This window comes from Lagopus muta, chromosome 25 (genome assembly GCF_023343835.1).
Source record: "Lagopus muta isolate bLagMut1 chromosome 25, bLagMut1 primary, whole genome shotgun sequence".
Classification (NCBI taxonomy): Eukaryota; Metazoa; Chordata; class Aves; order Galliformes; family Phasianidae; genus Lagopus; species Lagopus muta.
Window position 1 is genome coordinate 645709 of NC_064457.1, and position 27648 is coordinate 673356.

At 48.6% G+C, this 27648-nt stretch overlaps 3 protein-coding genes across 3 annotated transcripts; all 3 read left to right on the forward strand.

Moving 5' to 3' along the window:
- The first annotated feature begins 2779 nt into the window (after window positions 1-2779).
- Window positions 2780-7177, forward strand: LOC125684750 (keratin, type I cytoskeletal 19). Its single transcript, XM_048927192.1, has 8 exons — window positions 2780-3353; window positions 4566-4648; window positions 4963-5119; window positions 5366-5527; window positions 5678-5803; window positions 5906-6126; window positions 6394-6422; window positions 6917-7177. Exons 1-8 carry the CDS (start codon window positions 2907-2909, stop codon window positions 6946-6948), a joined length of 1257 nt encoding a protein of 418 aa, XP_048783149.1. The 5' UTR covers window positions 2780-2906; the 3' UTR covers window positions 6949-7177.
- A 2818-nt stretch (window positions 7178-9995) lies between these two features.
- On the forward strand, window positions 9996-14402 carry LOC125684748 (keratin, type I cytoskeletal 19-like). Its single transcript, XM_048927189.1, has 8 exons — window positions 9996-10610; window positions 10916-10998; window positions 11402-11558; window positions 11973-12134; window positions 12257-12382; window positions 12517-12737; window positions 13505-13530; window positions 14046-14402. The coding sequence occupies exons 1-8, from the start codon at window positions 10071-10073 to the stop codon at window positions 14114-14116; spliced, it is 1386 nt and encodes a 461-aa protein (XP_048783146.1). The 5' UTR covers window positions 9996-10070; the 3' UTR covers window positions 14117-14402.
- Window positions 14403-16860: 2458 nt separating this feature from the next.
- On the forward strand, window positions 16861-25800 carry KRT23 (keratin 23). The gene is made up of 8 exons (XM_048926607.1): window positions 16861-17363; window positions 20330-20412; window positions 21564-21720; window positions 23263-23424; window positions 23516-23641; window positions 24130-24350; window positions 25016-25047; window positions 25688-25800. The coding sequence occupies exons 1-8, from the start codon at window positions 16959-16961 to the stop codon at window positions 25789-25791; spliced, it is 1290 nt and encodes a 429-aa protein (XP_048782564.1). The 5' UTR covers window positions 16861-16958; the 3' UTR covers window positions 25792-25800.
- The last annotated feature ends 1848 nt before the right edge of the window (window positions 25801-27648 follow it).

A 27648-nucleotide genomic window follows, 5' to 3' on the forward strand; every position in this document is an offset into this window, starting at 1 on the left:
AAAGGCCTGCACTCAATGATAACAGCACCTTCTTCCTCAAGCAAATAATTTGCCACACTGAAGGCTTTTCCAGGCATTTAAATGTGTTATCACCTGAAGGGAGCCCCAGCAAAAGCAAACACGTGCAGCCACAGAGCTACAAAGGATGTGGAGCTAAAAGACAAATCCAAACCCCACTGGAAACTCAGAATACAGTTTTCCTAGGAATGCTGCCCGAGGTGCCCTGCTGCTGTCCAGGCACTTGCCATTCACTGGGAGCTACAAAGAAGATGGAATAGTTGTTCCATCACGCACTGCCTCCCAAGCTTTTCCCCTCCTGACAATTCCAGATGGAATTCCAAATTATTAAGAAGAACTCATTGGGAGTTTTCCCCACCTATCTGAAGAAAATGTAGCCTGATTGCAGCTAATTAGCAGTATTCTCAACATATACAGTGATTGCTGCTTTTACTCAGCAGGTTCTGAGGGAATGCAGGGCCTTCCAACCCCAACTTCTATGAAGTAGACCATAAAGAACTGTGCAAAACCATACATGTGCCTTTTATTTTGCAGAAATCCAAAACACGCTGCCTTGAGGACTTCATGAGGGAACCTGGGGATGCCCGGACGGAAGGATGCTCCTTTCTCCACGCTGCAGGACACAGAGGGGAACACTACAAGGCTTTTTCTTCTTTCTGCTTCTCCCATTTCTGCTCAGTGAAGGAAAGTGCACCAGTTGTGTTCTTTATGCTCTAACTGTCAACAGTAAAGTAACTGTTCTCCCTCGGTCCCTTCTGCCCCCATGCAAACAGCTTCCCAGGCTGTCAGTGCTCCTGATGGGAGCTGGAACCTGCTGGGCAGCATTCCCCCACCCAGGGCTGAATAAAACATTCAGATCTGCAGAAGGGCTGTCCTCTGCCTCGGGGCAGGCTGCACAACACAAAAGAACCCAGCTGTCATGCCCCTAGGCTGCAGAACCATAGATAATATGCATGGCCCCCAAACTGCACATATCTGCTGATATATTCTGTGCTGAGTCGCTGCAGAACTCTGCTCTAATACATCAGGTGCAGAAAAGCCTGCAAGTTGCTTCTACAGGACAGGACTCCCTCTCATCTGAGGATACAGGTCATCTACTTGTACGCAAGCAGGATATGAGTCAGCCTCAAGGCCACACGTTCACAATAAAGTACATTCGACACAAATGACTGAATTCTTGTCAACTGGGAACCCAACCTCATAAATTACAGCAGAAAATGATGTATAAATGGGAAAAAAGGACAGATCAATCCATGCGAATGATGAGTTGTGAAACGCTGAAGCTGGTGGATGGTCAGAAGCCACAAGGAAGGCTGTAAGACCGACTCCACGGGGCTGCTGCACAGCTCCTTGGCCAGCTTCCAGCTCGTGTGTTTATTCTTTAACACTCCCTGTATTTGCCCTGCAGTTTGACTTCTCTCTCTGGACCAAGTGGGGAAAGCACTGATGTGTGCTTAGTGCATTTTTAAGGCAAAAAAAGAGCAGACGTGCCCTCATGAGTATGCATTTCATTTGGCTTATCTCTACCTCATTGTCTCGGTTCTACACGGTTGTTCAAACACAGCCCACACCTGGCACTCCCAGAGCTTTGGAAGCAGCCGCAGGACGCACAGCTCGGCCCTTGCCTGGCTGCTGCCACTGCTGCTCTCTGCATCCCTCCTCACAGCAGCACCTCAGCGGCCCGGAGGTTTGGAGGGAAGGAGGGCTGGTGGGGAAAGAAAGAGAACAGCAGGATGAGATGATAGAGCCGCTCACTGCTGGGAATGCTTGCAGTGATAAAACACCATTGCTTTTGAAAATTCACCTTGGAGAATTGGATTTAAACACTGGAGAAGTAACATTTTCGTTACTCTCAGAGCCCAGAAGGCGATGTGATTATGTTTCTTCTGTTTACTTCCCTCTTTGATGGTAGCAAAAGGACTGAATGCATAATTAGGCCTTTGTTTCTGTTGTTGCTGGCTCCCCAGGTAACGCCCAGGGAAGTTCAATGTCCTCTCCTACAAACACTTGAAAAGGATTCTTGTTTCTGTACAAAAATAGAGACTCCTTCACACACGATGCATTCTGTCAGATCCTCCATTTTACTGTTGGCCCAAAAGGAAATAAGACCAAAGAAACAAACTTAAGATTTGTAACAGAACAGAATAATTCAGTCGGTTCATCAGCTCGTGGATCCAGCCCAACTGCCTGAGCACATCAGGGCTAAGGAAACGCCAGCCTTATCATTGAGGGCAGTGACCAATGCCTCTCCACCACCACCATCCATGGGGAATCCATGGATCCACCTCCCCAGGAAGGCTGCCCAGCAAAGAAATTGTTCCTTCTGAAAGAAGGATTTTTTCTGAGGGAAAGAAGGCAAAAGGCTGGTAGGACCCTGCCGTGCTAAGGCACTGTTCACCATGGGGGCTCCTTTCAGGCTCTGTTATCAGCCTGCAGTAACTGATTTAATCACTCCGTATTTTAACTTTCCTGAGGCTGCAGAAGCAAGTTGCTGTGTGACTTCGCTGGGGACGCAGCACAGACTGCAGTGGGGCTGCATGCTGCCAGCCCTGCTGCTCCCAGCACACAAACTGCAACCAGGTCGATGGAGCAGCACCTCCCCCCAATCCCACCTTCCTCCTCATAGCCCTGGGGGAGGGAATCGGCTCCTCCTGTGAAGGTATTTGGGAATGAAACCCAGCTCCCTTCTCTGCAACTGACCAATGAGAGGAATTCCTGTGTTGGCAGAGGGTTTACGGCCGATAAATTCCACGGGTCTCAGATAACACATTGTGGAGACAACTCCCATTGTCACAGGCATAAAAGAGCCGGGCTGGGGGAAAGGAGCACGCATTCCTGCTTCAGGATCACAAACCGCAGCTCGGTTCAGGTCCCTGGCATTTCTCCCCATGGCGACTTACAGCTTCAGGCAAACCTCCTCCGTGGCTGGGGGGCCGGGCGGCCGCTCGCTCCGTTTGGGGGGGGGGTCCTTCAGGGCTCCGAGCATCCATGGGGGATCCGGTGGCAGGGGTGTGTCAGTGTCTTCCGCCAGATTTGTCTCTTCTGGCCTAGGAAGCGGCCTGGGCGGTGGATATGGAGGCGCCTTCAGCAGCGGCTTTGGTGCGGGCTTCGGGGGGGGCTGGGGCTCTGGGGATGGTCTGCTGTCAGGGAATGAAAAGACGACGATGCAAAACCTGAACGACCGCCTCGCGTCCTACCTGGACAAAGTGCGTGCGCTGGAAGAGGCCAACGCAGAGCTTGAAACTAAGATCCGTGAATGGTACCTAAAACAAGGACCGGGCCCTGCCCGAGACTACAGCCCTTATTACAAGGCTATTGAAGACCTCCGAGACCAGGTAGGTGGTTGTATTTTCTAAGGGGCACCTTAGAAGGAAGCGTAAAAACCCAAAGAGAAAAACTCCCTAGGAAAGGAGCCAGAAGGCCGTGAGGTCTGTGAAAAGGAGGAAGATGAGAACACAATCATTGGTTGGGGCAGGGAGAGAAATGTGCAGTACGAAATCATCCATGATTTGAAGCGTTAGCAGGGAGAAAGCACAGCACAGCTCAGCGCAGACACCTCAGCGCTAGGAATTAGCAGACATAAAAGAATCGATCCCATCTATAATGCAGGCTGTGTCCCAGCAGCCATGGGCAGCTGATGTCAGATTTCTCAGGAGACGCCCGCCCTGGAGCACACATCTGGAAGCTGGCTGCACTGTGCAAACAAATGGAAGAAAACTTTAGGGTCATTTCTCACAGTTCAGTTTGTGGCCACTCCCACGAGGTTCATTTTCCCTTTGTCATAAGACGCTCACAAAGACAGAACTGGGAATCAGATTTTCACCTTTTGGCATTCTTTTTCCTCCTGTCTTTTCTTCCCTTTTGTTAGAGAAGATGTTCCTACTGTTTTTGCATATGACCTTTTAAGTTTTGAAAGCAGCAGGCAAAAAAGACACATTTTCTAATTAAAAGTTAAAAGGGATTACTGCTAAGGAACATATCCTTCGCAGCATTTCATGATTGATTATCAGAGTCAGTAAACACTAGCGTGGTTATTGTAAGGGAAATAACTCAAATGCTCAAAGGCTTTACAAATGCAGTACCAACCGAGATTGCTCACAATACACAAACATGGCATTTATTTTGCAATCACACAGGCCTTGCAGTCACTGCCCTGTTAAGAAAACACGCAGACAGAACGAGTTCTGCCCAGAACCGCACTGTGCTTTCTCTGCTTTTCACCAGGAAGCTCTGGTTGTGCCTCACAACCACAGCAGCTCCCACTGACCGGCCTCTCCCTCACACCGCAGGGATTCCAGCTTAAAGCCCTATAGGACACAAGTAAGGGGACCGACCCATGGCTGACAGCAATGGCAGAAATGCTGTGATCAATCTGTGCTGCCTATTTGCTACAGATAATCTGGTATTTTCCTACTGACACCAAACAAAATGCACTCATCTTTGGTGGAGCTACGGGTGAAACACAATCGTAACTCTTCCACCTTGAGCGTAAGGAAGAGAAACAACATGCTTGTTTCACCTCAGCAATGAGCTCTCACTGATTGCAGATCCTTGCTGCCACTATTGACAACTCCAAGGTCGTCCTGCAGATTGACAACGCCAGGCTGGCTGCTGACGACTTCAGGACCAAGTGAGTAATTTCTGAAGGGGAAAAGTCTGAGGAGGCAAAGGGCAGTGGCTGTGAAAAAACAAAGAACGTGTGTAAAATCTCTGTATTAGCACTAGTTTGATCCTGTCATTGCAGCTCAGCCCTTTATGCATTGCTGAAAACATCACCTATTCCACAGAAAACGCACCGTCATGTGAAATACGTGTAGAAAAGCTTAATGCTGGACAACATCTGCTATACTATAGTTCCTGCAGTTCCAGATGCATCTCTAACAAATAACACATTTCACGGTGCACTCATCATCAGCCTGAAGGGTTCTGCTTTGCTTTTTTGAGGTTTGAGACGGAGCAGGCCCTGCGCCTGAGCGTGGAGGCCGACATCAACGGGCTGCGCAGGGTGCTGGACGAGCTGACCCTGTCCAGGGCCGACCTGGAGATGCAGATCGAGAGCCTGAAGGAGGAGCTGGCCTACCTGAAGAAGAACCACGAGGAGGTAAATTAAAAAACAAACAAGAAGTTTGGGGAGTGATGTTAGGAAAGCACTGTGAGGGGTGCCTCAGGATTGCCTTGGGCTCTGCAGTGAAAAAGAAAAGACTTCTGTGCAGAGTGGCAAATGAAAGATCCACCCTGCTGGTTTTCCAGTGCAGTCATTTAGAGCCTTGCAGAAAGAACGGATGGCTCATAATGTCCTCATTCATAACTGTACCCTCTTTTATCTTCCGCTGCTATATCAACACAGGAAATGAGTGCCCTGGGAGGACAGGTAGCTGGCCAAGTCAGTGTAGAAGTGGACTCTGCTCCAGGCATTGACCTGTCCAAGATCCTGGCTGATATGAGAGACCAGTATGAACAAATGGCGGAGAAGAACAGGAAGGATGCTGAGGCCTGGTTCCACAGTAAGGTATCAAAAGCTTCATACTAAATAAATGCTACTTTTTAAATCCACAAAGGAAACAAAACGACTCTGTAACTTACATAAAACCAATCTGAAAGCCGTATGACCTCTGCTCAGAGGCCCCACGTGTCTCATGTGGCATTTTCCCATTTTCAGACTGAAGAGCTGAACCGTGAGGTGGCCATCAATACTGAGCAGCTGCAGAGCAGCAAGTCTGAGGTCACCGACCTGAGACGCACCCTGCAAGGCCTGGAGATAGAGCTGCAGTCCCAGCTCAGCATGGTATGTGACCATTTGCACTGCGTGAACGCAGACCCCTAAAATACACCCGCATTCCCCTCCTGCAAGCAGCCCAGCAACCCTTCCCTCCAACTGTGCCGGCAGAAAGGCGCGCTGGAGAGCAGCCTGGCAGACACGGAAGGGCGCTACAGCGCACAGCTGGCGCAGATCCAGGCCATGATTGGCAGCATTGAGGCGCAGCTGGCTGAGCTCCGAGCTGATCTGGAGCGCCAGAACAACGAATACAAGATGCTCATGGATATCAAGACCCGGCTGGAGCAGGAGATCGCGACGTACCGGCAGCTCCTGGAGGGTCAGGAGTCCCAGTAAGTAACAGCTCATGGCACAGAGCCTCTGTGCTTTGCCTCATGCCGCGTGAGCGCAGCGCAGTGCTCGTGTGCCGCAGCATGGCAGCACACAGCTTCAGATACTTGGGGTATTCCTTCTCCTGGGACGAAAGGGAGACCAAGGAAATGAACATCTTGCTTTTGACCATGTACAAAATGATGAGAGAATCTGCTGTCGTACACGGGTGTCTCACACAGCATGCAGTGTGTTACCTCCCCTCTCACCTCTCCTCTCTTTGCTTTCAGGTTGTTTGGCTCCCTTTCTGGATCTCCCGGTAAGGACTGTTTCTCCTCTAGGAAGCCTTTAGTAACCAAAGAAGTTTGATTTTCTAAAAAGATAAATACATACATTAAGGCAATTCTGCCCATTTCAGACTGGGCTGCTGCACTGATCTGTGCCACAGAAAAAGTCAAAGTGATGGCTCTGGCCAGAATTCAACAAGTTTTAGACATCAAAAGCTATTAGACATCAGGAAAAAATGTCAGCCTTTGCCACTGTAAAACACACAACTCATTCCCCCAGGTGGAAGGATCCGAGCAATTTCAGCCTGCCAGCTCAGGGGCATTGTACCAACATGCAAGAATGACTGGCTTTTAAAGGTCAGCTGCATTGTAAAAGTGATGCATGATTCAGGTTAATACTATGAAGAACAAAACTTCTGAGAGCAGGGAATGACAGATGAGACACAAACTAAACTCAGTAACTTGCAGAATGGTCTGATGTGTTCTGGTTAAGTAACCGTTGTTCTTTTTCTCCATATTATTGCAGACAAGAGAGACAAGCTGGCAGATGGAAAATAGTATGAAAGTCCCACAAATGTCATCTTCAGGATGAAGAGAAAAAAGGGAATTAAAATGCAGAGAAATCACACTAAACTGCTGGAAATTAACTGCACAGAAAATCCTTGTCTACACCAAGCTTAAGTAGATTGGTTCATTTAGCAGTGATTAATTTGCAGACTAGGTTAGGTTTTTAATTACTTCTTTCTTGTGCTGTATCTGCTCCAATAAAGATGATCCTGCACTCTCAGCTCCCGTTCTCTCACTGTGCAGTCGCTGCTGAAGCTGGGCTGCAGCCACAGGACGACGCAGCTGCTGCCCCAGCACAGCCCTCCTGGGAGCTGCAGTGGCTGTGCACCCACAGGGCTGACGGAGATGTCAGGAGATTCCAGCAAAGCTGGACAGTGTTTTGTTAGGGCGAAATGCGAAGCTGTCAGAATGGCTGCAGATACACGGCAGTGAGGGACAGGGCTGAGATTTCGTCACTCACTTTCTAGTCCAATGCACTTATCTTCAAAGAGAAAAATCAAATCCTCACCCATACGCAGGTATGGGCTCTCAGGACTCTTCCAACCACCTTTTTTCTCGTATCACTGGAAGGGTGTTCTGGCTCAAATCCCAAATGCAATCGCTCTTACTTCAGGCCATCAGAAATCAGTTATTTCACTCCCAACTCCAGAGGCTTACAGCCAAGGAAACTTCTCTGGGCCCGTGCTAAAAGAAAACTGGGGCTACAGCCCAGGCCTCCAGCCCCACTCCTCAGCCCCAGCAGGGACACACGGCTCCCCAGGTGAATCACTCCTCTCAGACAGTGACAGCCCCTTCATCACTTCTCAGACTTGGGAGGGAATACACTCTTACATTCATTTTTATAAGTCCTCCCAGATTAATGGAGTGTTTGCACAGCAAGGAGCAGCGCAGAGCTGCAGACCTGCTCTGTCAGGGCTGGGTAATCCTCCCCAGGTGAAGGGGCCAGAGCTGGGCTCGGCTCTGCGCTGACTCAGCTGACCCATCAGCAGCATCTGTCATGGCCTGATGCACAAGTCCCAGCTCAGCCCCTGGAAATCCAGCTCTATAGCATTTGACAGCAGCCTGACTGTGAGACAACGAACTGACAGCAAAGAAAAGACAGTCCTGAGAAGCACAAATCAGCAAAGATGTGGAGGGGAGGGCAGGACGGGGCTGCAGCAGGCCGCTCTGGTGTGGCTGAATGAAAAATCCCCACAGTTTCCTGATACAGCTGACAGTGGTTTTGCCGGTTTGTGCGTTTCTTACTTTCTGATTGGAATTTGATCTCGCCTACTGTGGGATCACTCCGTCCCACAGACCCAGCAGCCTGCACACCTCCGCACGCTGCCATCACAGGGGGCTTAGGGAAACTTCTTTGTCTTTGGGAGACTTTGCCTCAACTCGTCCCTGAGATGCTGCCTCTCACAGATACGCACATTTGGCAGCTACACACAACTATTAATCTGCCCCAAAGCAAAACTGAAGTGCTGTGGCAGAGGTCCAAGCTCCGTTTGAAACATGTTTCCACAGCTATGAAATATCCTGCCGCTGCTGATGAGCTGAGGGCTCACCATCGGGCTGTCAGGCTGCGTATTGCTGCTGGAGTTTTGGTGCTCATTGCCTCAGAATCAGAATCACAGAATCATGGAATCGTAGGGGTTGAAGGGATCCCCAGAGATCATCGAGTCCAACCCCCACACAAAGGCTGCTCACCACGAGGGCACAACCGCACCTCACAGAAACCCTTTGCCCATCCCAGCAACTGGAGCGAGCCCAACACCCGAAAACATGCATCCTGCATGGTATGAAACCTGAAAAACTGCTAAGAAAAGCACAGCTGCTGCTGTGTTATTTAGCAAATACAGGTTTTTCCTTCTTTGGAAGGAAAAAGGACAACTTTTTGGAAAAATGTTAGAATGTGTTCGCTGCAGAGCAGAGATCAGAGGGAATTCCTCCCACCCCCAGCCTTTACTCCATGTCACAGCAGTCACCTCACCCCTCCTTCACCTGAACTGTCACCTTATGGGCAGAGAACGGCGTTCTGTCTGCAAAATCCACACTACAGGCACACCTCCCACAGCCGTTGTCCCCACTGTCACACCCTGAGCACCAAGCAAGTTCACACTGCTGAACATCACCCAAACGTGGCTTCTTGTGCTGCTCAGCAGCTGGGTTACTGATGTACTGCCTGCCATTGTCACTCACAAATGGGTGGAATTGAAATGCACTGCGTTTGAGACTCGCTTTAAATGAAAGATCAATGTCACTTGGTAAGTGATTCTCAAACCTTGCTTTCAATAATTACTCATTTCATAGTGCAGATCAGTGCTGCACATTTAATCCCACACTGAACTTTTCAGCTGAAGCTCGGCTTGTTTAGGTTTGCCAAAAGTAACAGGAACTTCATCTTCCCACATTCTTCCTTCAGTCAAACCATTTCACTCTTGTTTTGCCCTTCGCACCTATTTCACAAGTTAGTGAATTAAACCAAACGTGCCAGTCTCCCAGAACACAGATGGATGCCCCTCGTTCCTCACACCGTGCTGTGCTGTGTGTCTCTGCAATAGAAATTCAGATGCCAACATTTAAATACAAATTCCAAGGAAAGAACAGGGATAAAAACATGGAAAATTCAATTCCAAATTTTTGCGGGGAAAAAAATAGAAACAAGAAATAATGGCGACGTGGACATTTCTGCACAATTTGTAATTTTCAATGAAAGTAGAATTTTACTTAACGAAACCTGCAGTCATTTATCTCCCCAGAACCGCGGTGGCTGCTGTGGATGGGGAGTGGGTGCGGTTCAACTCGCTTTGTTTTTCCATTCTTGATTGTCAGAAAAGTAAACCCCAGCTTCAGAACTGTAGCCCGAAGAAAAACACAACCTGAATCATCCCTTCAGTCTAATTAAAAGAAAAAACCCAAGCCCTAACCCCTGGGATGTACAGCCAGCTCCGCGTGGAAGGAATGTCATCATAATTGGCCTCACCTCAAGGGAGGGGAATCTTCGGAGGGAGGGCCGCGGCCCGGCTTTGTCTCTCGCGGCTATAAAAGAGGCGCCGGGGCAGCGAGGCACAACGCCTTCCTTCCCGCTCCGCACTGCGCCCACCGCCAGCTCCTGCCGAGCCGCAGCCATGACCACGTACAGCGTGCAAAACTCCTTCTCCAGCGGTGCCGGGGGCTTCGGGGCTGCCGGCAGCGGCTGCTCTCGCCTTTCCTCGGTGCGGGTCGGCGGCTCCCACCGCGCCCCGAGCATCCACGGCGGCTCCGGGGGTCGCGGCGTCTCCGTGTCCTCTGCCCGCTTCGTCTCCTCCGTAGGAGGCGGCTACGGGGGGGGATCCGGCGCCGGCTTCGGCGGCGGGTTCGGAGGAGGCTACGGCGGCTTCGGTGGAGGTGCGGGCTTCGGCCTGGGCGGAGGAGCCGGCTTTGGGGGAGGCTTTGATGCCAGCTGCGCCTTTGGTGGCGGGGACGGCCTGCTTTCCGGCAATGAAAAGATTACGATGCAGAATCTGAACGACCGCCTGGCCACGTACCTGCAGAAGGTACGAGCTTTGGAAGACGCAAATGCAGAATTGGAAGTCAAAATCCGAGACTGGTACCAGAAGGAAGCGCCCACCAGCCCGGCTCGAGACTACAGTAACTACTACAAGATAATTGAAGATCTCCGAGATAAGGTATGGCGTTCATAGATGGGCGGTTAGCAGAATGCATTGGAGTTGTGGGAGTGCACGGTTCACACCTCTGAAATCAAGTAAAACGATTAGGAAATAAATCTTGAGTTCTCCAATCTAGAGCTCTACGTGGCTCTCAGCAAACCAACAGAAAATTGTAACCTTTCATTCATTTAAACAGCAAACGTTGCGTCCTGAAGACAAGCTGGTGTTTGCAATTAAACTGATTACAGAAGTTAACGGAACATGGCAAAGTGTGCTCAGTTCCCAGTATTCACAGTGCTTTTCCCTGTTTTTCCTACTGCCAGATCCTTGCAGCCACTATCGACAATTCCAGAGTCGTTCTGGAGATTGACAACGCCAGGCTGGCTGCAGATGACTTCAGACTGAAGTAAGTTTGCCTGAAACACACTTGTCCTCTCTCTCCTTCTCTCCCTTTCTCAAACAGTTTCCTGAAGCGCAGAATTGCTTCTCATCTAGAAAATAAAGTTCTTCAGCCACTGAAAAAAGATGTATTTCCAAATTACAGAAAGATGCTTTCATTAATGACTTCTAATGAGAAATCTCTGGCTAAAACCAATGACGTTTTTAGGGATTAGAACACAGTAACCAGATTACTGAGCTGTAAATGTATACAAGTAAATCATGTCTCAGTTTTTTAGCGATGCTCTTAACTGTTTTAGTGGCCTGAATCACAGGGGAAAAGAAGACAGGAACAGTCCGGGTTTTTGACTTAAGGCTCCGCTGCCTACAAACTCGCGCTCGTGCCGATGCTTGTCTCTGTAAATCTGCAGGTATGAGAACGAGCTGTTCCTGCGCCAGAGCGTGGAGTCCGACATCAATGGGCTGCGCAGGGTGCTGGACGAGCTGACCCTGTCCAGGGCCGACCTGGAGATGCAGATCGAGAGCCTGAAGGAGGAGCTGGCCTACCTGAAGAAGAACCACGAGGAGGTGAGCGCTCTTAGCAGTGCAGGGAGGAAATTGCTTCCCTTGGCATTTATCTAATAAAATCAGAATGGCAACGTTAATAAGGAGAGAACCGTGATATTAAAAGAACCTGAAGTTGGTCCTGAGAAGCATTTATCTGATTCCAAAATGTTCAGATCCATGAGCTGCAGAGTCTCAGTCTGACATTCCTAGGGCATGTGACAGGTCACATAGAAACTACATGTAAGTCTGAGAGTGCGAGTATACAGAGAGTAGAGAAGCACATACATGGAGAGGTACAATTTGAGAAACGTTCTTATGTGTCCCATCTCTGATAGTTAAAGCGCCACACAGCAGTGCGTGGGCTGCTCTGGCAGAAAGCGTGTCAGAGCGCAGCGCGTAACCTCCTGTGTGTCCCCGCTCTCATTTCCCACGCAGGAAATGAAGGAGTACTCCAACCAGCTGAGCGGAACAGTCAACGTGGAGATGGACGCTGCTCCTGGCATCGACCTGACCAGGATCCTGTCGGAGATGAGGGAGCAGTACGAGGCTCTGGCTGAGAAGAACCGTAAGGATGCTGAGGCGTGGTTCCTCACTCAGGTGAGCCTATGGCAGCAAACGCCAAACCGATGCGCTGCCTCATCTCTGCTGCTGCAGCGGAAGAGATCAGCTTAAAATGTATTTTTTATGCATTTAATTTTGCAGTTGCTTTTTTCTTTCAGACTGATGAGCTGAACCGTGAAGTCGCCACCCACACCGAGCAGATACAGAGCAGCAAATCCGAGATCACGGAACTGAGACGCACGATGCAGAGCCTGGAGATTGAGCTGCAGTCACAGATGAGCATGGTATGGAGCTGTGCCCGGCACGCTGCAAGCCACAGCCAGAAACCTCCCCTGCCCCCTCCTCCCTTGCTTTGGTTTAGATTCCATCTGCGAGATGAATCTGTACGACAACCTGTTCTGATGTCTTCCTGCATTAGAAAGCTGGACTGGAAGCCAACCTGCGAGATACAGAAGGACGATACTGCGCACAGCTGGCACAAATTCAGAACCTCATCACCAGCGTTGAGGAGCAACTGAGTGAAATCAGATGCGACATGGAGCGCCAGAACCAGGAGTACAGAATGCTGATGGACATCAAGAGCCGCCTGGAGCAGGAGATCGCCACGTACCGCCAGCTGCTGGAGACCCAGGACTCCCAGTACGTTTCTGTATACAAATCCGGTGATGGACAGATAAGGTTAATCACAGGGCACATTGTAAAGCACTAATTTGTGCTTGTTAGCTGACTCTAGATTACTAAATCACACTGATTGCATACACAGCCTGCTGAGCACTGGCAACACGGGTGCTCGGCAACATCCCCAGAGCTGCTATCACTCAAACTACATTTGCAGATCAGTTGTGCTGATAATTTGAAGCTATGTTGACTACAGTGTACTACAGAAGGCATCAGGCCCCAGACAGGTCTCACGTAATCCTCTTCCTGGGCTGGAATCACCGCCTTCAGCCTAACATACCACTCACAAGTCTGTTCTCAGGATCTCTTTCTCTTGCTTTTCTGCACTTGCGAACAAAGGTTTGTCATCATATCACAACATTTATCATCACACACCCAGAATAGAAGAGGATAGACCACAACTGACTTTAGTAAAGACTAACATTTACTGCCCATTTCTCGTACTGATCTACGCAAGGAATTGCTTTTGATTTCTGACAGGGAATCAGCTCCTTATGTTGTTTCTAGAGACAAGTCAAGACTAAGAAGTGGCCTCACTGATGGCCACGTTTTCTTTAGAGTTCACAGCAGTGCTATTCAAAGCCCTGATGTGAGCACAAGTACCAGCAGAGTAAGAGCCAACCTGCTGATGAAGCACTGTGAGCACTGAGCTGGGCACACAGCGTCTCCTAAGTGTTGGTGGACAAACTCATGATGGTCATTGACCAAAATTTTCTTCTTTTCTGCAGGATGTCAGGAGTGAACCCTAAGGATGGTAAGTAAAAAATATGACATAACGAGGGGTGGAAATGAGTTCAAGCAATAGAATTAAATAAGCCTTTTTTGCTTGGTATTTCTTCTTATTAACACAGATCATATTCTCTGCAATAATACCTTCTTTTCCATTTGGAGAGGAAAGCACTGCACTTTATCTTATCTTTTATTTTATGTGCACTTTTGACCCCAGCTTGCAAAATGATTGCACTGACTCCTCACGTGGCTCTAAAGCACAGCAATCTCACAGAGATTCCTCAGTTCCTCTGCTGATTCATACAACCTGCAGGAGAAATCTGACATGCAGTGCGCTCTGTTTATATCTTTACCTCTGCTATTTCATAACTGGGAAGATTTACTGGATGTGGACCAGCAGGAAGAGAAGATGAGGTGCAGAGGCAGCTCCTCCTCCTCTGCTGTGTGAAAAGAAGTCAGGAAATGAGCAAACAAAGAAACATTGAGTGACTATTCTGTGCATTCCCGTACGTTTAATGATCTTTTTTTCTCCTACCACAGCTGGAAGAGCCCGTGGGGGCACAGAAGATGAGGGAAGGTCTTCCTCCACTCGTGACAGGAGATACCAATAAAGAAATACTGAATCCTCTCTTGCTGCGACACCACCTGTGCTGGACCAGCTTTAAGAAGGGCAGTCCAACCACTGGCTAATGCTTACAGAAACGTGCTGTTACTTTTGCTAGATCACAAGATTGTAACCCAAAAAGTGTGCACCAGCTTCACATCTTTCCTTAAATTTGCTCTCCCTTTTTATGCCATCATTTGGCTCTATGGGTCAGAGACCTCTGCTTCTTTCTGTACAGCATCCTTATGAAAAACTGTACACAATAAAGTTTCTCTCCTGCTTGTGCAAATGCATTCAGTCTGATGTTGTTTTTCTGTAGTCGGTGCAGCACTGCCATCCACGCAGCCACCTGCCCTCCTTACACAGCACTCCCTGCAACCCAGCCGTGGGGTCTGACATGGAGGTACCTCCATGCATCACAGCGACATAACAGCCTTAAGAAAGGCAGTGATAAATGGACAGATATAAAGTGCCATTGGGTTCTCCCAGGAAGCAGAAGTTAATGTGAAAAAGATAATGCAAAACACCCTTAAGCCCTTTGCTCTGAATTCAACATGCACAACTTCTGAAATATCAGTGTTGTTATTGCCTACCATACAGTCAGGGTTCTTACAGCCAAAGCACACCCTGAGCACGCACACAGCCTCACAATTTGGGAAAAAATGACATTAATTCTCAAGGACGTCCATCTCTGCCAGCAGCCATGAAATTCTACTGGATGATATAATGGCATTCATTGCTGCTGATAGGATACACGGCTAGGGCATAGCAGCCCTATTCCCCTAGCATCTTGCCCCAGCAGTAACAGCACTTGACAAGAAGTGGGCAACTGGGGTCTTATCAAAGTGAGCATTCAACGGTCACGTCCTCAGTCGGTGTCAATGTCACAGCTCTGCTTTACACTTTGTCGCACGTTATTTACCTCCACATCGCTGCTGTCAGGGCGCTCAGTGCCCGACGGGGCGGTTGGCCGCACAGCGCCCAGCGGCACCGCGCGCCGCTCCGGGAGCCCCGCAGCGCTCAGCGCATGGCGCCACCTGCCGGCGGCTCTCCTTTCCTCATTGCTTTCGTTCCGCACCGCCCGGATCGCACAGCTGGCTGAAAACAGGGACATAAAAGACAGCTGCCGAACTGTGCCGGGTTTTGAATGAAGATTTTTGTCTTTTCCATGGATCCTTCACGTGTGCGCGTGAGGAAAACCGTGCGATCTTTTCCAATTTAAAAAAGCTCAGTTTCAGAGGAGCCGTTTCTGCGTGCCGGCACCTCGCTTTGCTGCCGGCCGTGGGAAGCTCTGTGGCACGGAGGGGCCGGGCGTGCTGCAGGGCACTGCCAGCCCACACCTTTCCGTGACTCCGATTATGTCTGAACTTATTTTCCAACATCGTATTTCACAGAACATTATCTTGCTGAACTGCCAGACTAGAAAACTCAGTGTGAAATTCAGCTTTGTGGAGATGAACCGAACGGCAGGACATCACTGGTTCCATCCTACCGTCAAGTTTTATTGCAGTTTGCTCTCTCCATTTCTGCCTGGCGCTTCAAGCTCCCGTTACTCTCAAGCTGCAGTGCCATCAAGTGTGTGAGAAATAGGAAAGAACGCGGAGCGTCAGCAGCCGAGGCGCAAAGCAGCCACGAGGCGGAGCCCGATCCCTGCCCAGCCCGGCTCCTCTGCCCCGCGGCGCCGGGCGAAGCGCGGCGCTTCTTCAGTGCTGCGGAATTTCAATTTAAACAAACACTGAAAAAAAAAAAAAAGGATTCCGCAGGCTTCTCCCAGGGCAGCACAGTTCCGTAGCATCTCCCCAGCCGAACCCTTCGGAACGCGGAGCGCTGTTGGTCACAGATCCCCCGCTGCTCTCCGGCCGCCCTTCCACCGAACTCAGCGCCCGCCGCTGCCGCCGGGTGCGGGACGGGGCGGCACTGATTGCAGTTTTGGAGAATAAATGGAGAGCAAACTGAGGGCAGGGGCTGCGCTGGTCCGTTCTGGTTTTGACTTACGCAGCTTCGGAGGGGACCTGGAAGTTCCGAGAGTGACTATTTCTGTACAGCTGCCGGCTCAATTTGCACCATTGGTAGCTTCAGTTTTTGGAGTATTTTAACAAACTTCGGAATATTTTCTACAGCTATAATATATTTATAGTATTCGCAATAGCAACAGCGATAAATTCCTACTTTGTTATCTTTATATTTCAACAAGACCGCAGAAATTGAAATATGACCGCACATCGAATCATGAATACAACGAGTAGGAAAGATTGCAAAGGATGCAATTCTGGTGTTTGTCGGTGGGAAACAGGCGGCGAAGCTGAGCGGCAGCCGGGGGACGAGGTCGGGTGCATCAGCACAGCCCAGGACGCGCGGTGCTGCAGGGCTCAGTGCCGCAGCTCGGAAGCTGAGAATTCCGGCAGCAGAAAAGCGGCCCGGCAGCGCAGCCCCTGCCCTCAGCCTCCCTGCGCCCTGTGACGGATGACGATCTCCCCCTCCAAACACGAGAATACTCTGCATTCGCTCCTGGGTTTAGTCAACAGTCCGAGCAGAGCTGATCCGGTTCCACACCTACTGCTTTTAGCCACACCTCGCAATTATAATATGAAAAGCGAAGAAAAAAAAAAGAAAACAAGCAAAAGGAATCTGGTATGCGGCTGTGATTCCAAATAATAACAACAGTGTGTGCAGGCTCATAAATGCTTCAGAATTGACCAAGAGGAAGCACGTTTCATGATGACACAATCTTGCTGTAGTCATTCAGCGGAGGGAACTCCCACAGGAGAAGGCATAAAGCCGCTCGGGGAAGGCTAAGGAGCTGCTCAGTGCGAGTCAAACATTGGGTGAGATCCGTAACGGAGCCGAACATGAGTAGCAGCCAAGGCCCTTTCCAGTTTTATTCTGGGTCCCTCAGGGGTAGTGCGGGGTGTGGTTTGGCCCAGCAAGGAACTTCTCACCGACCTCCAAGTGCAGACGGTGCCGGCGGCACACACACCTCTTTCTCCCCCCTCTGTCTGGCCGCCGGAGGGGGGGCGTCCTGGGGATGCTTCGGCGAGCGCCACTGGGAAAGCATCTTCCTGGGTGGGAATGAGAAACAGACCATGCAAAACCTGAATGACCGTTTGGCTGCCTACCTGGACAAGGTCCGCTCCTTAGAAGCAGCCAACGCTCAGCTCGAAAGCTGCATCCTAGAGTGGCACAGGACAAAATCCCATGGAAAGAGGCATGACTTCAACCAGTACGAGCAAAACGTCACTGACATGCAAAGACAGGTAAGTCAGAGCTATACGCAGCTATGCCGTCTGAGCTCCTCTAAGGGATCTGGCTCCTCGTTTATGCTGATGGCTTTCCTTTAAAGAAAATTAAGAATAACATTTTAAATGCTAGAAATACAGATGAAAGTGGTTACAGGAGCTGGGCATGAACGTTTCCTCCACAAGGAGGAAAGTGGGGAATAAGAAAGGCTGGAAGGGAAACGAGGGGCCCCTGTGCAGGCTGATAGCATAAAGGTGCTCGAATGCTGCCAGGTGCTCAGTGCTGTACGTGAAACTGTGGTTTGAGAACCACGTCTGGCAGAACACGATCCTCTGACTGCAATGTAGGCAGGCAGATTAAAAAGCAGGCAGCCTGAAGTGAGTGCCTTCTTCCATGCGCGCCGTCCTCAGACGTAGTTCTGCTGCCTTTCATTTCTTTGATTCCTGTGGCAGCAGACAATGAAGCTACAGGACTTTTGGGTCCAATGAGCTTATGTAATCAGATGGAAAAATACTTCATTGTAATTAAGGAAATAGCAGTGACAAATTCCTTGTGGATGTTTTCACTATAATTAAAAGAAGAAATTCTGGTTCTTGCCAGTTGTTAATATTAATGTTCAACAGTAACTCTTTCAGTCTCCCAAACTCACGTGTCTTCAAATTTAACCATAATATTAATCTGTATTCGTAATGAACGTACTTAGCGCTGTAACCATCTCTGTGACTAATCACCATAATTAACTGCACAGCCACACAGGGCACAAAGCAGAGCTATTCCAACTGCGATGCTGCTGCTTTTGCCCACTCTCTGCACTCTGCTCACTTCGCATTCTCGCGACCCCAAGAAATGTTTTCCCAGAGGCCCTGGGAGCACAGCAGCCCCACAGCCCTGCGGATGGAGCTCAGGGCTTTGGCAAAGCTGTGCTCGCTGTTATGTGTTGCCTGCAGGCAGAAGATGAGGCACCCCGACCACAGGCAACATGTCAGAGAGCCAGGATTGCCATCGCCTGTTTCAGTTTTCAGGATAAAGGAAGGTGATCGGCCTCAAAGCTGTCACCTGAGCGCTCCTTTTTAACTGGTCCGGAGATGAATACTTATTATCAGGAATAGAAATGCTTTCACATAGATTTGAAATTAACAAATTGAAAAGGCTTAGAAAGATGATGTGGCTGAAAGCTCCGTGCTGACTGTGGCAAAGCCCTCACTTCCAAACGCGCTGCACCCAAAGCGTTATTTCTAACGCACTGCAGTGCTGTCAGCCCGATGGCCCCGGTGCTGGGCAGGCAGTGCTGGTAAAGGATCATTTATGAGTGACAGTTCAGTGGTTTAACACAGGATTTTCACTTTTGCCATCAATTATTGCAATTACCATCGTGCCAGCAAAGTGAGTGAAAATTTAACATTTAATCATTAATCATCATTAAATTAATTACCCACGAATTAAAATGGTGAGATGAATTCAGCACCCAAAACGATTTTTAGACACAACTTAGGACCTTCCATCCAATAACCCACAAAGTCCGTGATGCAGTGGCTACCTGAACTTGGAGGCACAGCCACCTGGGGCCCAGCGCTGCTCCATGCCGTGCCCACAGACACGAGAGGACAAACGTGGAGCAGCAGGCTGCCTCTCTCAGCCCCGCTCCATATGGAGCAAAGCAGCCCCTGTGCGTCATTCTTTGCTCGTATCCAGGCATCTGGTGCTGCCAAATAACCAAACTGGTTTGCAGAGCACTCGGGGGGACAGGATCTGCACTGCTGACCAGAAGACACACGGAGGAACGAGTGCGGAGAACCTTGCTGGCAAACCAGGGATGTCAGCCGCCCGCCCCTCATTGCCTTCCTCACTGCAGCCCTCTGACAGCTGTGTGTCCTTCTGCCACTGCAGTGCCTGCAGACGGCTGCCCCACCAGGGCACAGCAGGACGATCCCTTCCCTTGGCAGCCAGGAGTGCAGCTGTGTGCGTAGCTGTGGTGCATTTGTACGAAATGGCACAAAGTGAAAGAACCCGAGCACAGCTCTCACGGCTTCTTGGCTTTTCCCTCCCGCAGCAAAGCGCACCCTTCTCTAAGGATGGGTTCAACAATCGCCCCTTCCCTGACAGCACGTCCCAGGCACTGACACACTGGGGGCTCAGACTGCTCCCATCCCCCTGGTGCCGTCCCAGGGCCGTGCCTGCGCTGTGCTGCTGAGTGCTCAGGAATGCGCAGCCTGTTCTGTTCCAGAGATCAGTTAAAACTCCACCTGTGTGTTCAGATTTTCACTGCAGAAGGTAAATTTCCGACACGTGAGGACAGTTTTCCCACTTCCCGGAGTCCCTGCGATTCACGGGGTGGGAAGTGCTGCTCACAAGTGCTGGGAGCTCTCTGATCAGAGAATGTTCCTCTGTGGCTGCAGGGCCTGGTTTTGGTACGGCAGCACTGAGCGAAGGCAGCTGCAACCACACTTCTCTTTCCTATTTGTTAGAAAAGGACCCTTCTCTAATTGATGCCCCGCAGTTACTGCTGCTAATTACGTACAAGGTGCTGGAGTACTTCCAAAGATTTAGAGTGCAATCCTGCTCTTTCCATACTCGGATTAATCGCTCAAAGCTACCTTATGAGCACACTACACGAGTGACACTTTCTCCTTCACATTTTGGGGCAAATTTCAACATTCAAAAGCAAAACATGAATTAATCACCACAGGCTGCTAGAGGTTTCAGTACATTACAGTGAATGATGGGCTGGATTATGAAGCCAGTGTTAACCTCAGCACGGCCGTCTGCACAGCCCAGACACACGGACACAGGGAGCGCTGCTCCAGGAAAGTGAAGCAAATAAAAAGTGAAGATAATAGGCAAAAATTGTGAAAATATGTAAATGAATCAAGAAACTAAACTTCTGTTCATTTGCTCTCCTGACCCTGGGACTTCTCCTGTTCATACGTTTGATACAAGCAAGGGCACCCGCAAGGAAGCTCACACAGTTTTTGCTGTTTTGCAGATTGAGGATGGGAAGATCACCAACGCCAGCATCCTCCTGCAGATCGACAACGCTAACATGGCGTCCGAAGACTTCAGGCTCAAGTAAGAACTTCTTTTGTCTCCTTGTTCAGTTCAGAGGATTAAGCTGGATATTTCCTCCTGACAATCCAGCAGGACATTGATTTGATGGGAGATTTCTGCTGACAGCAGATAAATGGAACCAGTGCAGAACAAAAGTAGTTTAAGAAAAAAGATTAAAAAAGGGTGAAAGACATTCAGATTGCTGAACCGAGTCACCCTGTTTATGATACTTTGTTCAGGCCCTGAAGAGCAGGTTTTACAGCAGACACTTGATACTGGTGACAAATGGTATTTACACTGTCATCTGAGAGCGCCAATTACCTCTTCTCTGCACCATACGCTTCCCTAATCCAGCCCAAATCTACTTCCTGCAGTTATCACCTCTCCCACCCAGCTCTGCAAGAAAGACCTGTCCTTCAGCATCCTCTGCTTTGGACTCCCTGTCCTTCAGCATCCTCTGCTTTGTGTTCTTACTTCTATCACAGCAATGGGGCCTATGCTTCCCAGGCTCTCAGTGCAGTTTGCTTGATCAGGACACTGCTGAAAGATTTCTCAGACCATCTAAAAAGCCAAAATGCTTGGACTGAGAGCTTCCAGGCAGATCTTGGCACAGGAAAGGAGTTCAGCTTTCTGTTAATCAGACTTCTTGGGAATCATGCAGATATCCGGACTTACTTTTAACAGATGATGATCAGCTACTTACACACCTCAGCTCTTGGTAATGCTGTAACAAAGACTCAGCACACTGCATGCCTTGCTCCTCTGTATCATTCCGTAGTGTCATGAAAATGAACTCCATTGAGGGGCTGGAATGAACTGAGTGAGTCTGAGGGCTGAGTGTACAAACACCAGCACAGCCCACACAAAGGGCAGGAAAGGGACAGATCTGGAGGAGCAGAAGTGCCCCAGGTGCCCGAGAGGAGATACAGCAGAGTCCTTCTGACCTCGGTTTGCTGAAGATGTCAAACTGTGAGGGGTCAGAGAGCGATGTTAGTAACTGTTAATAACTGTTAATAACTGTTTTTTCCTGTTCTCTGATGGACTGAAAATTGACCATTTAAAAAAAAACATGGAAAGCAACGATTGCAAATAATGTTTCTTTGCTACCACTTGTATGAGAGGCTAGAAGCTGTTCTCAGTGAATGGGATTTGCCTTCTTTCTCCTGACCAAGGTATGAAGCAGAGAAGACTCGGAGGCAGGGAGTGCAGTGCGATGTTGAGAACCTGCGTAAGGAACTCGATGGCCTGACCATTATTACAACAGATCTGGAAATGGAAATTGAAGGCTTGAGAGAAGAACACATCCTCAGGAGGAAAGACCATGAGGAGGTAAAAAAAGTTATGCTATCACACAGATCTGTGCTACTGTGTAATTAACTTGGAGTAAGATCTGTAATCTATAAGTGGGATTGATGATTCAGGACCCAGCTGCGTTTTGAAGAAGCCAATGAGAGTCAGATGAAGCATGAAGCTTATGGACAAGGTTACCAGTCACTGGCACCTCAGTAAGGGTAGCAGCCTGCTGTGTGTTCTCCCAGGCTCTTTTCTAGTCACCTACTCACCCACCATACATAGCTAACAACCTCCATGTCTGACACAAGTGTTCTCACAAGTCCTTACACATACACACTGACAGGTGCTGTACTCAGGAAACGTCACTGGTTGCTGTTCAGTTTGACTGATCACCAAATTTCCTGTCAACTCTGCATATAGCACTGCACAGAATCACAGAATCACAGGGATTGAGGTTGGAAGGGACCCCTCGAGGGCACCTTCTCCCTCCTGCTCCATCAGGCTGACCTGAGCTAAGCAGCTGCTGAATTCTCTGAGGATCAAAACTGAACACAGTGGTTAATGGAGTCAAGTAAGACTGCTTATTCTTGCAAAATTCTAAGCACAATTAAATAGATAATAATCCGTGTCAGAAAAAATAGTGCTGCTCTGCCTTCTTTCAGAGCTACACCACAATAACATCTGTTATTCCCCCTTACATAAAACCACTGTGCGTCAACATGCTGCTTTCATTTTGCTTGAGCTAATGTTGTTTTCAGTTATTAGCTAATGCAGAGCCAAACATCCTACTCAGTATCTGTGGATTGCTACAAAGCAGAGCACAAACACGAGGGTTACACAGCATAGGTGCAGCTTTCCTCGGCTGGTTCCCTCACAGCATGAACTGACATCAGCTGAGCAGCCGTACCAGATGGGCTCTTGGAGTCGAGGCAGCCAGCAGAGCTGTGTCCAGCTGACCTGCATTTAGAGGCTGTGATGTCATGCCTGCAGCGCTGCTTTGCCTGGGCGCTTCTGAAAATGGTACCAAGCACATAGGATTGTGCTGCAGCACAGGAATGTTACCAGACCTGCTCCACTTGTCCTGTAATTATGTTGTTTACAGAGTAATTATATGTTTTAATCCAATTACTCCTTTAACAATTACACAGAACTTTTATATTGCTATCCTGTAAACTTAGTTATAGTTCCATAAATATTAACATACAGGGTAAGAAATATGAAATTACTGTTAGGTTTTCATGAAAGGTTTTGTGTTCTTAACAGATAGTAACCCAAAAATGTTTCTGCTTCAGTGCAGACATCTCCCAGAAGCTTTGTTTGACAAGACCTTCTGACACGGTTTTCTATTGATTTCTCTCACGTGGCAGCAGGTCTCAGTCCCTGGTTTAAGTCACGTCACAGCATTATCCACATAAACCTCCCAGTTGGGGACTGGAGCTACCAGTTAACCTCACCACGATGAAAGGAGTATCTGGGGCATTCTGGGAGGACGGAACTGAAGAAGAGACAAGTGTAGGTATGGAAACTGTTCCCCTTTTCATGAACAAATCTCTTTGTTTCCCATGCCTGTACCAATAGGACATGGAAGCAAATCGCTCATCGCAGGACTTCAAAGTCAATGTGAAAGTGAACGCGCCGCCTCCTGAAGACCTGGCCAAGATTCTGGCAGAAATAAGGGAAGATTATGAAGCCATAATAGAAAAGAATCGTCAAAGCCTTGACAGCTGGTACAGAGAACTGGTAACAGCTCTTTCCTGCTCATTTCAAAGACCCCCATTGCTGCACTGACTGACCAGAACCCCTGAACTTCTCTCCTGCCTTTGCTCCGCAGAGCACAACTGTGTCCCTGGCAGCAGCCCCCAATCCTGAGCAGATCCAGAGCAGCGAGAACGAGATCAAGGACCTCACGCGGACCTTACAGTCCCTGGACATCGAGCTGCAGGCGCAGCTGAGTAAGGTATCTATGGCAGACATCTCTGGCTGCCCACTGTTGCATCATAAATTCTTAGGAACCGTCTTGGACCGATTCTCTGCTTAAATTATGCCGAGTGTAATTTTGTTGCAGTTATTAAAGTGAAATTGAAATTTGGGCCATGCTTTGTCAGAATATGCAAAATAGATTCCGCAACCATCAGCAGGATGTGAAAAATGTATATCTCACCTTACAAACAAACAAAAAATGGGGGAAGAGAAAGAAAACACAGGAGCATCGTTTTTGAGCATAAGGAATACGGCAGGGCTCAGTTACTCATTCTCTGCCATTCATGATGCACACGTAACGTCATGATTCTGCTATCTTCACATGAATAACGATTCAAGTGCACGTGTTTAAATGACCACAGTCTAACTTTTGTAATCTTTGATCAGACACCAAATTTGCTGACATTTCTGTACTATGTACTACATCCATCATAACCACAGGATTGTTACGATCTGTTCTGACAGAAACACATGCTGGAAGACACCCTGGCTGACACTCGCAATCACTACGCCGTCGCACTTCAAAACATGCAGCAGATCATCTCCAAATGTGAGGAAGAGCTCAGCCAGCTTCGCCATGACATCAGGCAGCAGCACAACCAGTACAGGGTTCTGCTTGGGATTAAAACACGCCTGGAGAAGGAAATCTCCACTTACCGCCTGCTGCTGGAGGGGAACGTGGACAGGTGAGGAAAGCTGCCCTGCTGGAACAGATGAGAAGAGTTCCAGTGCTCAGCTTATTGGTTGGTTTCTTTACTCGATCAGACTTGTCAGTTCCATGCTACAGAGGGGTTGATATTTTAATCTGATGGATCGTAATACAAAGCTGGAGCCACTTGGTATGCAGAGAAACATGTATCCAGTTCATTTGGATGATCTAAATTAATATAACAACGCATATATTTTATAATGATTTTTAGATTTTGGGTGAAGGAGAAGCGTGGAGACAAGTGCAGATGTGGGGTCAGCCATGTGTAGCCACAAATACCAGCAATCAGAACCTCCCACGTGTCCCTGTGCTGAGGCACTGCTCTTTCCCCATCTGTGTCTTGGCTGAATCTACATTCAGAAATGGCTGCACCTCTCTGTCCTTTGCTCTTCCATCTTACGTACAGAGTTCGTCTCATTTATGCCAAATCAGAACAGGGAAGATGTAATCTTTATCAGTGAGTGTCCCCAGCAAGCAATGCAGGACAGGTGGCTCCAGGTTATTTATCACAGCCCAAACCGGGGCTTTTCTCATCTCATCTCATACCTTCTACAGGAGGTCTTAGAATCAGTGAGAAGGTGAAGAATAACTTCTTAAAATCAGTATATTCATTATTTTGTCTCTGTTTCATCATCTTTACAGGATAACAAGAACATGTGAATCAAAAGCTGAAGGTAAAAGTCCTTTATTTTGTTCTCTGCAGTGACTCTAATTTTGTCATTTCCTATCAAACTCGACTCCAAATCATTTTCAGTTCACACGACAGAGCTCTGCAGGGGTTGCCCTGCAGTTAGCTGCTCATGCAGGCCATATTTGAGAATAGTTCCTGTGATTCATCAGGCTTGTGAGGGACTGCACTTCACAGCACATTCTGCTGCATCTGCCCTCTCACAGCTGCTCCCCAGACAGCCCTGCCTTGAGACACGGCCAAAGCCTGGGCTCGAGACTAAAGCTTTCGTGGCAGATGAGGAGGCATAAAGACTCCATGTGGTGACTAAAACCGTCTGAGAGCATGAGAGCAAACAAAATCTGCATGTCTGGAAACTCCTCTTCTGGTATGAGCATGACCTACGGACATGCAGGTGAATCTGCTCTGAAGTCAGATTTGCATTGGCTGCGATGCAGCTTTGCTATTCATTTGCCCTGACCTGGACAAGGCCCAGGGTGACTCTGTCAGTAAATTTCACACAGAGCAATAATAAGTATTGACTTAAAGGAAAACACGTAAAGATAAATCAGTTGAGGTAGCTGGTAAATTACTGTAAATGAAGTTTCCCCAAAGTCTGGTATAATTAACCTTTCATTTTCTTCCAGAATATGCTGAACTGACCAATGGAGAGATCAAAGCGATTGTGCACAACGGCGTGAATGGGCAGCTGATGTCCTCCACCACCAACCAGATCCACCAGCAAGAGTGAAGGAAAACGTTCTGTAGCTCCTCTGTTCCTGGTGGGCTGCTGGGCTGCCTCTGCTGGCTGCTCTGCAACTGCCAGCCGTGCGCTGGCCCGCGGGGTGACACCCCTGCAGCCACCTGCAGCCTGACATTGCAGAGCCACAGAGCTGGGCAGAGCTGGTGCTGTTTAAGAGCTTTTAGTCATCAAAATGCTGGAGCCAAACTATTCAATCAAGATGACTGTCTGAGCTGGTAATGTATGCATTATGCACGCCTCACTGGGGCACGAATCTCCATCTGTGGTTCATTTACTGCTCTGCAAATTAACTATAATTTAAAGTGAATAATCTCTGACTTCTCCTTGTCTCATGTCTCTTACCATATACCTCACTGATGCCAATAAACTCTTTTCCTTTACTCGTACTGGTTACTGGAATTTCTGATCTTGCTTATTCTTAAATATGCCCTGCCCGAAATGGCAGTGCTATGGAAAGAGGCCACAGAGCCTCCGCACTGATGGAGCAGCACGAAGCTGGAAGGGTGCAGATACAAAAGGAGGTGGTGCAAGTTACACATGACATTGATACGCAGAACTGTCAGATTTTCTTCTATACAGCTTCTGGTTGCTGCCATTTAAAGCAGCATTATCAGCAGTGTTGAAAAGTACACTTTACATCCTCAAAACATTTATTTATTCTTCAGTTTTAGAGAAATTTCCTTCAGTTATCTTGAAGACTACAAATAATTTCCCATACGCTCCCATACATTCTCGGTGACCCATTTACTTCAAAACTCCACAATCTGTTTCTTATTGATGCTCATTGTTTTGGCTGATGGATCCCACAGTGCACACCAAGGTGTGCCTGCAGGAAGGCAGAGACCTGCGCTGCTCAGCCAAACCCAGGCTCCATCGCCTTCCTCAGATCAGCCCAGCCCCAGCTCAGACCCCAACAGCAGCATGAAAGTTTCCAGAGATACACAGCACTAAAAACTAAGCATGAGAAACAGCAGTGTTGTTAGGGCAGTAGACAGTGAAACCCGGAAAGCAGAGCTAAGAGAGATGAAGCCGAGCACTGAGAGCGTCTGCGTGGATTTGCATTCCAAAGTCAACATCTACACATAAAACAGTACATCCAGGGCAGCCTCATATTCATGAGTGAAATTGTCGCAGAACTCCTTCATATCTCCTTGTGACAGATTTTCGTGCAGGGTTCCTATTACCAGCTTTCCTTTGAAACATGGCTCACAAAAGAAAATTTCAAAGACAACACAGATCTAAAATAAACCAAGTCCACCTCGACAACACCATGAGTTCCTACCAGCAAGTCAGGACCAGTCCATGATCCCCCCTGCCCCCCTCCCCCAACTCTCCACCCTTGTTGCACAAAGAGATCCCAAAAGCATCGGATGGATTACCTAATGGTTTCTTTAAATTGGGTAAAACTTGTAATACAGGACTGGTAACTCTTGGCTAACTAACAACGTCCTTCCTTACGGCTTACCAGATCCAACAAGCCAGATCTGGTGTTTGTAGCAGCTGGACAAAATGTGCCTGGGTGTTCCTGAACAGTTTCCTGTGTTACTTCAAGCTGTACGTATTTACCAGATTCACAAAGCATGTTGGCATTCTTGTGATACAGGTTGCTATTAAAACTTCTAAGCAGCCCCTAATTTCTAAACCAAAGGAGAGGATCTGTTTTGCTCTAGGTTTTGACTGCGCTAAACTGTGAAGAAAGAAAACTGCATGGCTGTAGAACAAGCAATAGAGAACGAGCCCATCCTTATTTCACACCTTTGCATTGGCTCTGCTGTGCCCAGCACCCCACGCAGCACCCAGGTGCTCTGCTGGTGTCCCTGCACTGCGCTCAGCTCGGCGCAGCAG

What these genes read in the sequence shown, in the direction of transcription:
- LOC125684748 (XM_048927189.1), top strand. Translation starts at nt 10,071, where the DNA reads ATGACCACGTACAGCGTGCAAAACTCCTTCTCCAGCGGTGCCGGGGGC. An exon ending in TGAAGAAGAACCACGAGGAG is followed by an intron (nt 11,559 to 11,972) that starts GTGAGCGCTCTT and finishes TTTCCCACGCAG; the next exon opens with GAAATGAAGGAGTACTCCAA. An exon ending in CTGGAGACCCAGGACTCCCA is followed by an intron (nt 12,738 to 13,504) that starts GTACGTTTCTGT and finishes TCTTTTCTGCAG; the next exon opens with GATGTCAGGAGTGAACCCTA.
- LOC125684750 (XM_048927192.1), top strand. Translation starts at nt 2,907, where the DNA reads ATGGCGACTTACAGCTTCAGGCAAACCTCCTCCGTGGCTGGGGGGCCG. An exon ending in GCTGACGACTTCAGGACCAA is followed by an intron (nt 4,649 to 4,962) that starts GTGAGTAATTTC and finishes TGCTTTTTTGAG; the next exon opens with GTTTGAGACGGAGCAGGCCC. An exon ending in CTGGAGGGTCAGGAGTCCCA is followed by an intron (nt 6,127 to 6,393) that starts GTAAGTAACAGC and finishes CTTTGCTTTCAG; the next exon opens with GTTGTTTGGCTCCCTTTCTG.
- KRT23 (XM_048926607.1), top strand. Translation starts at nt 16,959, where the DNA reads ATGAGTAGCAGCCAAGGCCCTTTCCAGTTTTATTCTGGGTCCCTCAGG. An exon ending in GGAGGAAAGACCATGAGGAG is followed by an intron (nt 21,721 to 23,262) that starts GTAAAAAAAGTT and finishes CTGTACCAATAG; the next exon opens with GACATGGAAGCAAATCGCTC. An exon ending in CTGGAGGGGAACGTGGACAG is followed by an intron (nt 24,351 to 25,015) that starts GTGAGGAAAGCT and finishes TCATCTTTACAG; the next exon opens with GATAACAAGAACATGTGAAT.